General features: G+C 41.5%; 2 protein-coding genes across 2 annotated transcripts; both read left to right on the top strand.

Annotated features, from left to right (window-relative positions):
- Positions 1-222: 222 nt before the first annotated feature.
- tas1r3 (taste receptor, type 1, member 3) lies at positions 223-4113 on the top strand (the record flags this gene model as incomplete). Its single annotated transcript, XM_079266127.1, has 8 exons — positions 223-465; positions 589-889; positions 1077-1433; positions 1525-1944; positions 2053-2256; positions 2425-2545; positions 3051-3421; positions 3520-4113. The coding sequence occupies exons 1-8, from the start codon at positions 266-268 to the stop codon at positions 4111-4113; spliced, it is 2568 nt and encodes an 855-aa protein (XP_079122253.1). The 5' UTR covers positions 223-265.
- A 2402-nt stretch (positions 4114-6515) lies between these two features.
- On the top strand, positions 6516-12859 carry odad1 (outer dynein arm docking complex subunit 1; the record flags this gene model as incomplete). The annotated part of the gene is made up of 14 exons (XM_079266216.1): positions 6516-6582; positions 6696-6792; positions 6889-7078; positions 7172-7297; positions 7466-7579; positions 7662-7729; positions 7808-7995; positions 9794-9928; positions 10242-10328; positions 10648-10806; positions 11600-11763; positions 11868-11971; positions 12066-12156; positions 12265-12859. The coding sequence occupies 14 exons, from the start codon at positions 6516-6518 to the stop codon at positions 12367-12369; spliced, it is 1695 nt and encodes a 564-aa protein (XP_079122342.1). The 3' UTR covers positions 12370-12859.
- Positions 12860-15744: the final 2885 nt, after the last annotated feature.

Here is a 15744-nt window from a genome sequence, read left to right as displayed (position 1 = left end):
AATAAAGATTATCTGAATTATAAAATGTCATGTCATCTTATACCACGAATGCAAATGTGGGTGAAAAATGACAAGGATCATTTCACATGATTTGCAGTTACTTGGTATTACATCAATACCCTGTTTGTGGCCGGTAAGGGGAGGGGCCCATTGCACCAATTTCACTTTGGGGGTTTTGGGTGAGTTTGCATACAACAACAGAAGTACTGACACATATGCACACTGTTCTCGCTACTTTACCTTCACTCTCCCGGTTATCTGCATCATGGCTGCACCTTTCACCCTGCTGGTTTTGTGCTGGGCATTCAGACCGAGCTGCGGTGAGAATCCGGAATGGTTCCACAACATTTCTACCAGTCTCTTCAGTTTGTCTGGTGACATTATGCTCGGAGGGCTCTTTCCCATTAACCAGCTCTCCAGCAACCTCAGCCAGAGGACGGAGCCTAACAACATCAGCTGTGAAAGGTAAGAGGTTGTGAAAAATAGGATTTTTGGGAAATAATTACCCTATTATTTGAGATTCTGCACAAGTATGCTCTACCCGACTAACAAGTCTCCTTGTTTTTTCATCTGCTTGTGGTTCCACAGTACAAATGACTATGGACTGGCCCTCGCTCTAGTGATGAAATATGCAGTGGATGAGATCAATGCACACCAAATTATGCTCCCGGGCATTAAGTTGGGTTATGAAATCTATGATACATGCAAACAATCTGCCGTCATTGTGAAGCCCACCATGTCTTTCCTCGCTGCAAAATCGAACAAAGTGCTGTCTGTGGAGTGTAATTACACAAAACATGAGACCAGCATATCAGCCGTGATTGGCCCTTTTAGCTCAGAGATGGTGTCGGTCATAGGAAAACTCCTGGGATTCTTTCTGATGCCGCAGGTTTGATTACTAATATGTCAGGTCATATATCTGCTCACATTCACGTCCTGGGCTGATTTGACATTTCCTGAAAGAAATATTTTGAATGTTAAAAGTACATTAGGCCTTCTATTTCAATAATTGAGAATTGCTGGGGAACATCAGTGGGGTAAAATTCAAAAGTGGTAACAATAATTTCTTACTTCAGGTCAGCTTCGGTGCCACCAGTGAGAAATTCAGTAACAAGCTTCTCTACCCGTCATTCTTCCGCACGGTGCCCAGTGACAAATGGCAAGTGGAAGTCATGGTGCTTCTGCTGCAGCAGTTTAACTGGACCTGGGTGGCAGTGGTGGGCAGTGAAGAGGAGTATGGACAACGAGGTGTGCAGGAATTCTCCAAAACAGCAGAGAATACGCCTGTCTGTGTGGCCTATCAGGGACTGATTCCAGTGTATACTGACCCGAAAGCAGCGATAGCTACCATCATCAATAACATCAAAACAACAGACGTTAAAGTGGTAGTGGTCTTTTCTATCGCAGACCAAGTTGAGGTCTTTTTCAAAGAGGTTAGCGAAGCACTTTTAACAAGTATTACATGTAATTGGTGGATACATTATATTCAATTCACAACCAATGATCCAATCCAATCTACTCCAGGTCATCAGGAAGAACTTAACTGCTGTCTGGATTGCCAGCACAAGTTGGGCCATCAGTCATCAACTGACATCGCTACCCGATATCCAAACAATCGGCACAATCATTGGATTCATTGACCAGACACAGCCCTTGGACCTGCTCCGTCCCTACACAGAGGAGCTCTTCACCAAACTGAGTGAAGAGAGGGCGAAGACCACCCTTCCAGCACAAAAGTCCACAGGCCTTCCTGACAATCCCTGCCCACAATGTTGGAACCTGTCATCTGATAATATTAGCTTGGTGACAGACCCTGCAGTGAAGCAGCAAGCTTTCAGTGTGTATGCTGCCGTCTACAGTGTGGCACAGGCCCTGCACGACCTGCTGGAATGCAATTCAACTGCATGCATGCAGGGACCTGAAACCAAAATCTTTCCCTGGAAGGTGATGTCTTTCTTTTTTTTTGGTCTGCTGTATAGGTGATTGTGATTTGTAATAAAATATTTTTTAGCAACATTAAGATTATTTTATGAATACAATCTTGTTTTGCAGCTGTTGGAGGTTTTAAAGAATACTTCTGTGGACATACATGGCACACATTTAAAGTTTGACAGCAATGGCAACCCAAACATGGGATACAAGATAATTGAGTGGGTCTGGAATGGTTCGGTTTTAGACTTTGTAGAAGTTGGAAACTTTCATAGAGAACTGACCATCAACAAAACCCTCTTCAAATGGCACACTGACAACTCTAAGGTAATTTCAGAAATGTATTAAGAAATGATTATATACATTTGAACATGCATACTTTAAAGGCTTGGTGGTTATCTTCCATCTGATCCTAATCCAGTTTGGGTTCCTGAAATGTTGTAAGTGTTGTAATTGTTACCATAACAATCCAAACCTTTTTAACAACTTTTGCAGGTTCCTCAGTCCACCTGTTCAGCAGAATGTAACGAAGGCCAGGTTCGCAGAGTCAAAGGCTTCCATTCCTGCTGTTATGATTGTATCGACTGTTTGCCGGGAACTTACCGGGGCAACAAGGGTAATGTGGTATCATTCAAATACTTGAATTGTATTTAAAGTAATAGTGGAGCATTTCAGGAAATGTGCTTATTCGCTTAACAACCAACAGCTAAATGAGAAGATTCATATCGCCCTCATGTCCGTATGGTCAATTTAAGCCTCCAGCCTTGAGGTTGTTTGTTTACCTCAGCATAAAGATTGGAGACAGCAGAAAACAAGCTAGCCTGGCTCGGTCCAAAAGTAACATAATCTGCATCAAAAAAACAACTTTACTTTTTCACACTTCAGTTTTTGTACAAATTAAACAAACAAGACAATGTGTTAATTAGTGAGCTTTGGAGGTGCTAGTAGGCAGATTTGTATTCCACCGGACACAGCCAGGCTGGTTCCCCCTGCCTCCAGTCTTCAGTGCTAAACTAAGCCAGCCAGCTGCTGGCTGTATCTACAGATGTACAGACATGAGAGCGGTAGATGGTGTGCTTGTTAATCAAACCAAATGTCATGTTGTGCTTTCTGACTTGTAGACGACATCCAGTGCAAGAAATGCCCTCTTCGTAAATGGTCTCTGATCCGCAGCAACAATTGCACTGAACCCACCTTTTTCTATTTGTCCTGGGACACGTCTGAGGCTCTGGAAATGACACTGGCTATGGTCCTGCTCCTGGTATGTCAGATTTCAGTGGGTGTCGTGTTCCTGAAACACCGGGGGACCCTGTTGGTAACAGCCTCGGGGGGAGCCCTGAGTTTTGTGGCTCTGCTTAGCCTGATGGGAGCTTGCCTCAGTCTGCTGCTCTTCCTGGGGCAACCAGGGGACGTGGTGTGTCGTATTCAGCTGCCTTTCACCTCCATTTTCCAAACAGTGGCCCTCTCCATTATCACATCCATTTCGCTACAGGTGAGTGATGACAGGTAAAATACATTAATGTAGACAACTGTAGGACAAAATAAAGAGCGCACATTGTAATCTGGTTGCAAACCCGTCTTTTTAAACAGATTCTGTACGTGACAGAGTTCCCAAAGATGGCCGCCTCTCACCTACACATACTAAGAGGCCCTGGAAGCTGGCTGTTTGTGGTGGTCTGCTGTACTGTACAGGCTGGTCTCTGTGGCTGGTTTGTTCAGGAAGTGCCTTCGCTGTCTGAGTATGTGGCAAAAATGAAAATAGTCTTTGTGAGGTCATTTCTGTCATGTCCAATGTCACCCTTGTCTGGATTTGCTGTAATGCAAGGGTTCAACGGCGCATTGGCCCTTATATCATTCATGTCCACCTTCATGGCAGCAAAGCCTCTTCATCAGTACAACCTCGCCAGGGACATCACCTTTTCTACTCTGTTCTACTGTGTGATTTGGGTGACCTTTATTCCGATCTACATAGGTTTGAATAAGAAGTACACGTCTATAGTCCATGTTTCTTTCTCCCTGGCAAGCAACTTGGGATTGGTGGCAGCCTACTACTTCCCAAAATGTTACTTGCTGTTGAGAAAGCCTGAGCTCAATACAGCAGAGCACTTTTGTACCTTCCTAGAGGGCGCTCCAGTAACACAAGCTCAGGAGGAACCACAACCCCTGAAAGAGTCAGGGAAATGAACTTAAGATGTATGAATGCAGTTTATGCATGAAAGCTCAAAGAAAGGATCTGTACCAGTCATATATATTGTAAATTGTACATTTGCATGCTTTATATGTTTGTGTGTGTCATAAACTAGTTTAGGCCTACAGTATAGGCTCCTATTATGTAATATGAATATGTTATTGTGAAAAACATAACACAAATAAGCTCAAATGTGTATTTTGAAATTTTCCATGATAATAAAGGGTCAAAATGTATTTTTAACATTGCTAAGCTATGTTTATGCAAGATATGCAATATATATATATATATATAGCTATAAGATGACATTTTCTTAGATTTTTCAAGGCACTGCTTTTACTTGAAATAACGATCAGTGGATAGAGAGCATTTTAATGTGGCTGGTCAAGTTGAAGGCTTGGAGCCAATTTCTACATATCCTGTGTAGTAGTTCGATGAATGAAAAGGGCGTTTTTGAGCTCCACATATGCACAATCTGAAAATGTAATCGAGTACAACGTGAATGTAAATTTAGTCAGTGGTGGAAATCATTTAATCATGTAATCTTGTATGTTAAGCATATGCAATTTATGCTACTTTATACATTTCAAAAATAAATATTGTACTTTTAACTTCATCAGGCTACAGGTACTTTGTTTTTAAATACAAAACACATGATCAGCCCACTGCTCCCTACATGTACAGGGATGGGTCAAATGCAGAGAATAATTTCCCCACTGTGGGACTATAATAAAGGAATGTTTCTTCTTCAAATGCTTTATGATTTACAGTGAATCGTTCCGTCTTCGTTTTTAGGGTCTCCTGTCTGGAGACGATCACTAAACTCACAAACTTAACTTAACTTGTGCTGAACATACAGAATTAGGAAATACCAAATATGGTCCTTCTCTGCCAATCGAGACATGTGTGCAGATGTCATAAATAAATATGAGCTACTGCTCTTAGCTAACGACGGTCATGACCTGCTGATGTGGGTTTATTTACGTCCGACATGTAACCAGAGGCTTGAACAGGACATGCAGGTTTTGAGGGTGAATGATGATGACGACAGTGATGAGGATGAGGATACAGGGATGAAGGTAAAAACGGGGAGCACATGGTACTATGACCGGGTGATGAAGTCCACTGAAAGGTTTCAATTAGAATGAACCAAATAAATCTCTTTATTTTTCAATGACCATTATTTATGGACAAACAAAACACAGATATGTGTAGATCTGAAATTACATAGAAATACAAAGTAAATCAAATGAACAGCTTTATTAAATACAATTACTACTTAGATTAAATTATATTCTGCACTGCACCAAAAAATGCACTCGTTAATCGAAAACTGGATAAATACACCAAACCTATAATCAACCACAAGCGCTGTCATACTCACATTGGCTTAGTTGTATTTCTTCTAATGTTACCCTGTTATGTGCTTGCATAATAGACTTTATATAAGAATGTCTTGCAGATAGTCCTTCTATTGCTTTGACTGTTATTTTTATATACTCTTACCTTCGTGTCACCTGTCTTGCGTTCGGGTGGTTTTTTGAGTTTGGACTCACACATCAAAACGTGCTCCCCTCAGGCTGTGTGTGGCACTGCAGACTCGGACCTCTTCACTCAACCTGTCCAATAGGGACTGCCGCTCACAGGGCACTGAGCAACGGTTGCTAACAACTCAGGCTGTGAGCCTGCCGTGTGTCCTGGGAGGTAGCACTGTGGTTTCTACCTTTTTAAACATTAAACTGGTGAGATAAATTCTTATTTGTCCTCAACAGCAGGCACTTTTTAGATACCTTTCATGTGTTAGCGAACTATAACCAATATCTTGTCTGTCTTATAACTGAAAATGATGCCTTGGAGTTGCTATTCTGCTAGATGATCTTGAACCATGTTGATTAATCATATATGCTGTAAAGATAGGAACATGCAGCAGAGCACACTAATGGTTTGTGAAGATAAATGTGTCTTGTTCATCGTAAAACTATAACACAAAGTATGCAAGAATAAAATATATGCATTTTCAAATGTTTATTTCAAGTAAATAGTTAAGTCAACAAGACAAATATGGCTATGTAGCATTTCCTCACTTAGCACTTCAAAAGCAATGTAAGGGGAACAAATATTTTAATTCCCCCTCCAATCTTAAAACTTACTCTAGTGATGCAATATGATGACAAGATCAATGTTAATCAAATGCTGCTTCCAGGCAATCACTAAAGGAAAACATTCATCACTGATGTAGTCTCATATTCAGCTTTGAGGTTTGAAAGCTGAATAAGAGACTAGTTTGGATTAAACTTAATGGTCAGAGGAAAATTACATTTCCACAAGTAAAAGTTCAATATTTTCTGCAAATGTCACTTTACTTTATTTTTTTCATCCGGTAAAGCCCAGTGTAACCATGCCACGTGGAAGAACGGCCACTAGTGCCCGCTCAGACAGCAGTGAGATGGATATTGATGGTACAGGTAATGTTGGTTATGTTGCTATCAACTAGATGTTGATGCTCTCTTTCATAATATTTTTGCCATTTGCATGGTTGAAACAGTTATAATGTCCATATGATTAATTTAAAAAGCAGAATCAGAGATAGCCAAACTGCAGAGACAGTTCAGGATCATGGAAGGAGATCGGCAGGCCTACAACTTCCAAGCCCGGGAGCAGATCCGCAAGCAACAGTGAATAAGCACTACAGCCTTCATCACAGTGTCAAATGTGTATGTGTGGGGTTTTTCTTATTTGCCTGATTGCTTGTCTATGTGATGTGGATGAAGGCAGGAGATAGAGAAGCTGCTGAAGGAGCAGGAGGACCTCCATATAAACCTCGGTGCATGTAAAAGCGTGTCACGCCAGCAGCAGGACAGTGAGGACACTCAGAGTCTCCGTGCTCTGCTGGAGCAGAGAGACATGTTAGAGGAGGAGCTGTGGAAAGAGAAGCAGTGTCAAAAAGAGCTTGAGAAAGAGGTGATTTAAGTCCGTTCACTCTATATGATACGATACATTTGATAGTTTTGGTCACAAACCACAGTTTGTGTCATGTGTCTGTAATGTAAGCAGATTACAAACACGGAGTTGAAGCTGGCAGAGTTGAGAAAAGGGAAGGTCGGCACTGGGGATACACAGAAGTCTAAGTTACGGAGGACTCAGAAGGCCATACGCACTTTGGAATACAAACTGGACAGAGTGAGTTGTGAAAGCCATTATCACAAAATACCCAGAAAACGTATCTCAAAATATTATCATGTTATGAAGTTATACTGTTCTTTGTCTGTTTTCAGAGGGCATAGCAGCTTCACATATACTTGTATTATGTCATTTTAAAAGTTTGTTCATGTTCTATGTCCTCTCCAGTCCTTGACTCGCTTCAATGAGCAGCTGACCAAAAACAGCCACCTGAGAGAGGAGTTGCAGACTCTTCATATTGAGCGCATCCGTTTCCAGCAACTACACAACAAGCTGGACAAGGTCAGAGGTCACACCATACGTGATTAGAAGACATGTTCGTAAACTGGTTTTCAACACGTTGCTGTTTTTTGTGTGTTGTTAGGAACTTTACGACGTCCGCAAGAAAATCGGGGAAACTGTCAACTTGTCCAATGTTGCCTATGATACCAGGTCAGATTTTAGACGGTTGCGTAATAAAATGTAAGAATCAAAAGGATATGCACGTCATTATCTTGGTTTGTGTTTCAGGTTGGAGGCCCAGTCTAAGTTGACCATGATGAGGGAGAAGGCAGTGAAGGACCTCGCCCAGTACAACACTGAGATGAAGGAACTGGAGAGGGTTATTGCACAAGAGTTCAGCCTGAAAGAGTTTATGACCACCAAGTGCAGCGAGAGGAGCGGGCAGGATGAGGGCCACGAGATGGGACACAAACAACGTAAGACACAGCCACTGCGTTGCAGCTAATATTGCTGTTTTGACGATATTGATCATTATGTGAATGGCAAGAGTGTTGCCGACGATAATAACGCTGGCAGCGATTCTTCAATGTTTATTCAGGAGTCCTACCAATTATCAGCTTCTGCTTTATGTACAACGAGCTCAAGCTAGAGAGAAGAATCCAATGAGGTCTACATGTAATACAAATACAAGGTCCTTGTGAAATGATTTTGAGATGATTCAAAAGCCTGATGTAGCCACATTGAGAATGTGAAAAAAAACATTAACGTTTAACCCTGGACAGTACAGATCTCATTTCTATGTAAAACGTTAGAGGAACTTTGTTTGACTCATCAATCATCTATTCATCATTCCCTGTCTGTGCCAAACTGTATACTGGCAAACACCATAGCATTGCTTCGTTCACTTTGTGCTCACAACAATTAGGATGGTTTGCTAAAACACAGTATTTACTCAGATGTATCAGTAACATTGTTTTTTTTTTTTATTGAAGGTTTCTTTTCAGTCAGGATAAAATGTGAACAGAACTTTACATTACCACAAGCAGTGCCTGCTTTTTGCAAATAATAGGCAATAAAACATTATTAACACGATACAATTGACACAGTATAGCCAACAATTATTGAGGATTTTACAGCAGAAACAATCAGACAGCAGCAAGAGAAAGAAAGAAAACATTGGTCAAGTTTCTTTTGTCTTGAAACTAACAAGAGGGAAACAGTACAGTCTGTCCTGCCAGCGAGTCCTTGAACACTGTTTTATGACCTGGCCCAGGTGGCCATAACAAAAGAAGCATTGTTTAGCAAGTTAAAGCAATTTAAACCAAATTAAAGGGTTAACTTAAGTATTTGAAATGTGGGGCGTGGATATCAGTAAATTCTGCAGCGTGTGTGTTTAAAAGGTGCATAAATGTGATCCAATACACAAGAGAAGCAAACTGCAGCAGAGTGGATGGTCAGCCAGAGAGTAGCTGACTCAAATAACCCTCAGGTGTTCAGTTGCTCTAACGATCAGCTGCAGGGAGAGAGAGCACTGACAGGTGAATGAGGCAGCAAACTAAATGATACCGGAGGAGTCATCGCAACTGTAACAGAACCAAACACTACACTTTCCACAGAGTGTGTTAACACGCAGTGACTTGAGACTTGACATGGATTTGCTAAAAATGGCTTGTGAGCACCTCTTGGCTTGAGAGGCTGGAGGGATGTGTTAAACTATCGTACATTATAAGCTGTTAGTTGGAGACCCAGTGAAATTATACAATAACCATAAGAATCAAAAAACACAGGACATGATGTTTGTCTGTCCTTTGTGCCAAGGTGGTGAGCACTTCCAGGAAATGAACCGTGTTTTGAATGGTTAACGATCTACAAGTGGGGGTTTCCAGCTTGTGTGGGGTGTATCTTGGTTTGGTTTATGTTGTAGAATTTTGGGACAGTTGGGCCCAGAACACATCATCAGTAATGTTATTGTTACTGTTCTTGAAAAATAGGTTAGCCTTATTATTGCATTTCCAATAATGTAAGCAATATTTTCCTGTTACCCTGAGTGACGTTGGTCTATATTGATTTTTTTAGGGGCAAAATACAGTAATTTACCTTAAAGGAAAATGTTGTCATTGTGTGTGTTTTTCATATGCAAGAGCCTGTTTAAAGTGATCATATCATAACAATAGATAAAGGAGTGATAATGCAGACTAGATGGCCCAAAGACTTGAGACTTGACAGTTGTACAGTTCTGATGATACTGATGATGAAGGTGCTCATTTGTCCCAGTGTCAGAGATGAAGGAGCAGAGGAGGATGGACTCGGGGGAAGAGTCGCTGGACGCTCTAGAGGAGATGTTTGAGAGGATCCAAGCATTGGCAGGGGAGGACAACCTGGACATGCTGGTCAGCAGGTTCATCCAGGGTACGTCTTACCAACACGGGTTTCAGTCTCACACAGACACAAAGACAACACTTCTTTCCTTTGGCTCTGGAACTTGAATTTGTTATTTAAGTTATGACAGGATCTGAGTTGCAAAAATGTATGTTATTTGTAAATTCATTGTTGATTCATCAACAATGACACCATAATTGCATCTCTTTCCTTTGACAAAAGATGATATGTAATGTTTTGTTTGCGTTTGGAGGAACACTTTATGTCCCACTTTGGTAATAATCAGTTTCAGTTGAAGATATTTAAATGTATCTCTCTGTTGTATTGCTGTTTTGCTGTGTAGCTGAAGACCAGAACTTTGCACTCTTCAACTTTGTAAATGAGCAAAACAACGAGGCTGAGGCACTGAGAGATCAGATCAGCAAGGGGAGTATCTTTTCTCTATCTACTCGTCATTTTTAGCTTCACAAAATGTACCTATACTCCTATTCAGTGCAACAACAGAGCAGATATACTTAATTCCTTGTTCACAAAGTTTACAAGCAACCATGAAGAGCTTCAATGGCCAGAGTCACAGAGTTCTTACAAAATGATAGTAAGTTCTAGGAAATGAAATGAAAGCGGTCATTTCTGTCTGCAGTTAGAGTGAGTGAAAGGGAGCATGTAGTATTCAGTGTTGTTGGTTGACACCAATTATCTATGTATTTGAATGTCTATGTGTGAATGTGTGAATTTGCAGACACAAGCAGAGATTCAGCAATTTCAAGTAGCAGGTTTGCAACAAGAGCAGGATCATCGCTGTCTGCTGAAAGACATTGATGAGCAGCAAAAGGAAAGCGAGTCTCAAGCTGAGGACTATGAAAACCAAGCCAGCATCATCAGCAAAATCCTGGACGAGATCAAAACAGGTTTGGCATACAGCTAGGAAATATGTCAATATTATATTGGGATATGAGCCAAGATATTGTCTTCAATTTTGACATCCTAATATCGGACAAATGTCTTTTCCTGGTTTTAAAGGCTGCATTACAGTGGAGTCGTGTCATTTTCTGACTGACCAGGCTGTTCTGTCATTGCCTTCCATTTAGTCATTTTATCCACATTACTGATCACAATTTATCCAAAATCTCATTGTCATAAATATTTTGTGAATGCACCAATAGTCAACCCTACAATATAAATGTAATAAATTATTAGGTAATTAGGTATTTTTCGCATAACCCCCAGCCTTAGACTGGCAACAATTTATTTTACTGGTCTGTAATTTCCTCATTCATCGTTGAGGAAACGTTTCGTTGAGGACGTTTTATCATCAGTAATTATAGGGGAAATAGTGTCAATGTTCTGTTAATATCATTTCAATTCATTCATTCCAATAAATAGGCAGCGTAACCTGGAGTCTTTTAGTCAATGTTAAGCAGGCCGGATGAACATGCTAAAATGTTAACTTTGGCAAGCATGCAGTTCAACACAAATAATGAACAATATCCAATAGGAAATGTATAATTACTGAATATTTACATGGGTTTGATTTGAGCATGTTTCCCTTAAATAAGTATAACATTTGAATATTATTTTCAAGAAATGTTCCTTAAAATGATCAAGAAACTACAGATCTACAGTATGTACATAGTTGTATCACACATACGCCGACACAGACAGTTCCAGGTACTCCTGACTCTGGTCTTTTCCATCTCGTAGGGGTGAACAGCATCTTCTCTAAAATGGATTGCGACCGCTCAGTGATGGAGGATCTACTGGGCTCCTCTACCGGGATCAGTGAGAACAACATCATGTCCTACCTGGGTCTGGTGGAACAGAAGACCAACGAGCTGCTCACCATACAAGCTTTCCTCAATTCTAAAGTATCCTGTCAACCTGTGGTTCTGTCTTTTACTCTCCTGACGAACGTTCCTGTTGTATTTCTGCCTTGTGATGTAATGTGCCTCTGTATTTGTGACTCTTGCAGGATCTAGAAAAGGACTACAATCCAAAAGACCTGGCCAAATTTCTTTTGGGTCAAAATCCAGAGCTACTTCAGCAGAGCGTTGGCATCCAACCTGCAATCAACGGGTCTGCCTTTTATCGATTCAATTTGATGGCCATGTTTTTATAATTAGTAAAGCTATAAATACATCTAAACACCTGTGTTGGTTGGGCTCCTCAGTGTGGAATATGATGCAGAAGAGTCTCCTGTCACTGATGAGGAAGAACGACCACTTTCACAGGGGGAACTTCGCAAGAGAATATTAAAAGGGGTTAGTGCAATGCTCAGTGCCAATCCTGAACTTAATTGATTGTTTGTGCTTTTCATCATGATACATTTTTCCGGTACTTTGTTCATTCTTCTGGATTATGATTCACAGGTTCTGCAGAAAGAGAGTTCAGTCCGGCAGGCAGCAACCAAAGCCTCAAAGAGTAGTCAGCAGTTTGACGACAGACGACGCTCGCTGGAGGACGCACTAATCTGACACTTTGAGCTGATGTTTAAAATGGCATCCTCGTCATCTGCATCTGAAGGGCCTGCTTTTATTGCTAAGCATAATATAGATCAACGGAGGCCACGGCCGCTGATGGAACCAGCCTGATTGGCCATTTTGAAATGTTGCAGCTTGCACATGTACACATTTAAAGCTTGATTATGTTATGCATGTCACCTTTTATGATGAATCATTGGCATGGCCTGTTCAATGCCTGCATGTTGGTGTGATTTGTTTTGTTGGAACTAATTAGGTTGAGAGCTATAAAGATGGCTTTTCGGATTCTGGTAACCAGCTGTCCTTTTGATGTGGGACTTGCCATCTGGCTTTGACTATGCAATCTGGTTGCAGTACAACCCTCCCGCACTGGCAGCGTTTCATTACATGATAGTTGCTGCTATGCTGAAACGGAAAGGTTGGGGGCAGCAGAACCTTTTGTAATTCTAATTGGCATGCTGAGCTCTTGAGTCTGTGTTTCCAAAAAGGACATGAGGAGCATTTAGCGCTTCACCGTACACACAGATTTTGAACAAATCTTCGTTGCTGGAATAATGCAGGTTTTTCTCAGATGTGTTTTTGCCGAATCGTGCTCAGATGTATGTGATGAAATCAGTGTCATTGTTTAAATAAACTGTTACCTTTCCATTAAATCAGTTATCTGTTCATACACCACACATCAGCCACTCTTCATGCTCAGTCAGATACCTATTTGTAGTTTAGGCTTACCATATCATCTTCATGTGTACCAGTAATATCAGGAGCATCTGTATCTTCTTTTTTTCGTTCAGTGTGGCTTGTAATGTGCAAGGATTTTAAAAAAAAAACTTCACTTTGATCCTCAGGAGTTTCATGGCATCTTATCCAAACATCCTGGAGCCTCTGCTTGGGAAAAGATGGCAGTCACTGCTGCAGAGAGCAGCTTCCTCTGTAATGAGAACATTGGCACGGGGAACTTATTTTAAGAAACATGTTTTTTGAAACAATTAACAAAGGGTGTTGCTATATTTAGCTTTAAAGGTCACCTTGATGCCATCATAGCTTTTTTTATGTATCATGGGCTGTTCAAGGCAAGAATGATTTGACAAGTGTACCTGTCCAAACAAGAAAAAGACATATCGGTCATTTTGTTAACAATCTAACTTGAGTTGTGTGATTTGAATTAGCTTATCTGTTAAAGGTTATTTTTCCGGTTTTGACAGCAGCGATTTTTGGGAAGTGAAACTGTTACTCTGTAAACCTTTATGACTGATTGACCAATGACTTGGTCTGCTCGGGATAATCCTCCTTGCAGTCTGAACTGTGTGGCTGTGAAAACAGATTATCAGAGATAAAAGAGCGCTGTGGAAAGGCAGACGGGTGGCGATGGTGGGAGATGAGATGGAGGAGGCTGCTTTCTTTGAAATTCTACTCTCACTTAGCCCCCTCCACTCCCGACAAACGCTCTGTGCACACGGCTCTCTGCATTGCCATAGAAACCTTCCTTTTAATCACAACAGAAACCTAATTTCCTACTCCTGACAAAAGAGTCCTCATTGCCTGTAGAGACCGCCTGCATCAGCCATTTCCAAGGCCCGCCTCCTCCTGCAGGCTGTACCTACCAGCAGCAGCAGCTTTATTTACCCTTCCCGCTCCATATAAGCACATTTTCCATCTTGTCTCTTCCTTTAGCTTAAGAGTTGCCTCATTTGTTAGTGCACCTTCTGCTTCGCACCTTGTAATCATTTGTAATGTCTGTCCTTTTCATTCTTTTTTTTTTACATCAACTGCAGGCTGATTGTTGTATTAAGTTCAACTTCTCCTAATCAAAAAGTAATAATTAACTGGTGCTTGGGAAAACCTACACACCGAACCACACCAACAAAAACATGCACGAACAGGTAGCGTTTCGCCACACTCATCAAGAAACGACACGCTTGTCTGCGGCCTATTCATCTGTTCCTCCTCAAACTGCTACACATGAACAACTGCAGAGTCCCATGTCCTGTAATAACCATCGTGTTACTCACAGTCCCTCTCAATCTCTCCAAAAACTAATGCTGGACGACATTTGTCTCAAGCCGCTCGCAGTTTAATGTGGATTGTAAAGTTCTTGTCAACTTCCATGTGACTGCAGGCAAAGTTTACAGTGTAATGCTCTCCACTTCCTATCTCTAGTCTTGTTCTGCTTTGGGAACAAACTAGCACTTAGAAAATGCATTGTTCCCTTTATCTCAAACAAGACTGTTATCTGGACCCAGAAAATGCCCCTGTCCTCTGTCTACCGCGCTGTCCTCCTCCCTCTTGTTTGTTTATTTGGGAATTTTGCCAGGTATTTCCCCAGCCAGTCTGCCTGCATGCTGCACCCACAATGTTCCCTCCTCTTGAGGAGCTGCTCCATTTACCCAACTCTCACACCCTCCCACCCACAATCCACCCTTCCATGTATGTTGCTAAGCAACATGAGAGCTGGTGCAATTTTCAGCCAATCAAATTACTGAACATATTTTCAAACGCTGTTGATCACCTCCCCCCCCCCATCGAGTCCTTCATCAATTATGGGGTTTACACCTTGCAGGTAATTGTAGCTATATCGTTATGCTGCACACATATTTTTAGAGAAGTGAGCCTTTGATCATTTCCAGTGCCGGTTCCTCCCTAGCTCGTACTAGCAGTGCACCACTGGGTGGCAGCAGGATCGGTTTCTATGTTTCCATACAGGCTGCAAGAATCTTTTACTGCTGTTGCTAAGCAATCCTGACTCTCATGTCTTACCTGTGAAACATTTTTGATTTTTACAGATGTCCCTGCCACCATTTTGTCTTTGTTTTCACCATTTTGAAATGCACCCCACTCGAGAAGGAAAACAATTTTGGCTGCACGATGAAATCTCTTCACATCCAACATGATGAACCCTCTGAAAGATATCACTACAATTCAGACCACTGCGGAGACAAAGCCTGCGTGATTCTGCTGGCAGAAGGATTGAGATACCCACCGTGTGTGAGATCTGCAGGTTTGGGTTAAACATTAGCCTTGAACGGCTTCAGCTGACTTCATCTCATCATGCAGGAGGCAGGAAATGTGCTCTTGAGTGATTAGGCCAGCAGCTCTTGTCTTCCACTTTACCAGCAGTGGAGCGATCCATACACTCTGTGGGCTGACGTGTTGTGCAGCTTCCTGTTTTCTTTGTGTAGAAACCTCTGAGATATTTAGCATGGACTGCTTTGATGTTTCAGACATGATCCAGCTGATCAAGTCCCATTCAAATATTTCTTAATCACAGATTTGTTTTCTTTTTTTACACTCCCCAGGTCCCTGTGTCCCTCCCCCTCCTCGATTCCCCTGTGTGCGAGTCCCTCATCTCAGCTTTGGTTGCTGTGCAGATGG

The sequence above is a fragment of the Melanostigma gelatinosum genome (assembly GCF_949748355.1).
Source record: "Melanostigma gelatinosum genome assembly, chromosome: 3".
NCBI lineage: Eukaryota > Metazoa > Chordata > Actinopteri > Perciformes > Zoarcidae > Melanostigma > Melanostigma gelatinosum.
Note: the sequence above shows the minus strand (reverse complement) of the source record. Positions and strands in the feature narration are given on the sequence as shown.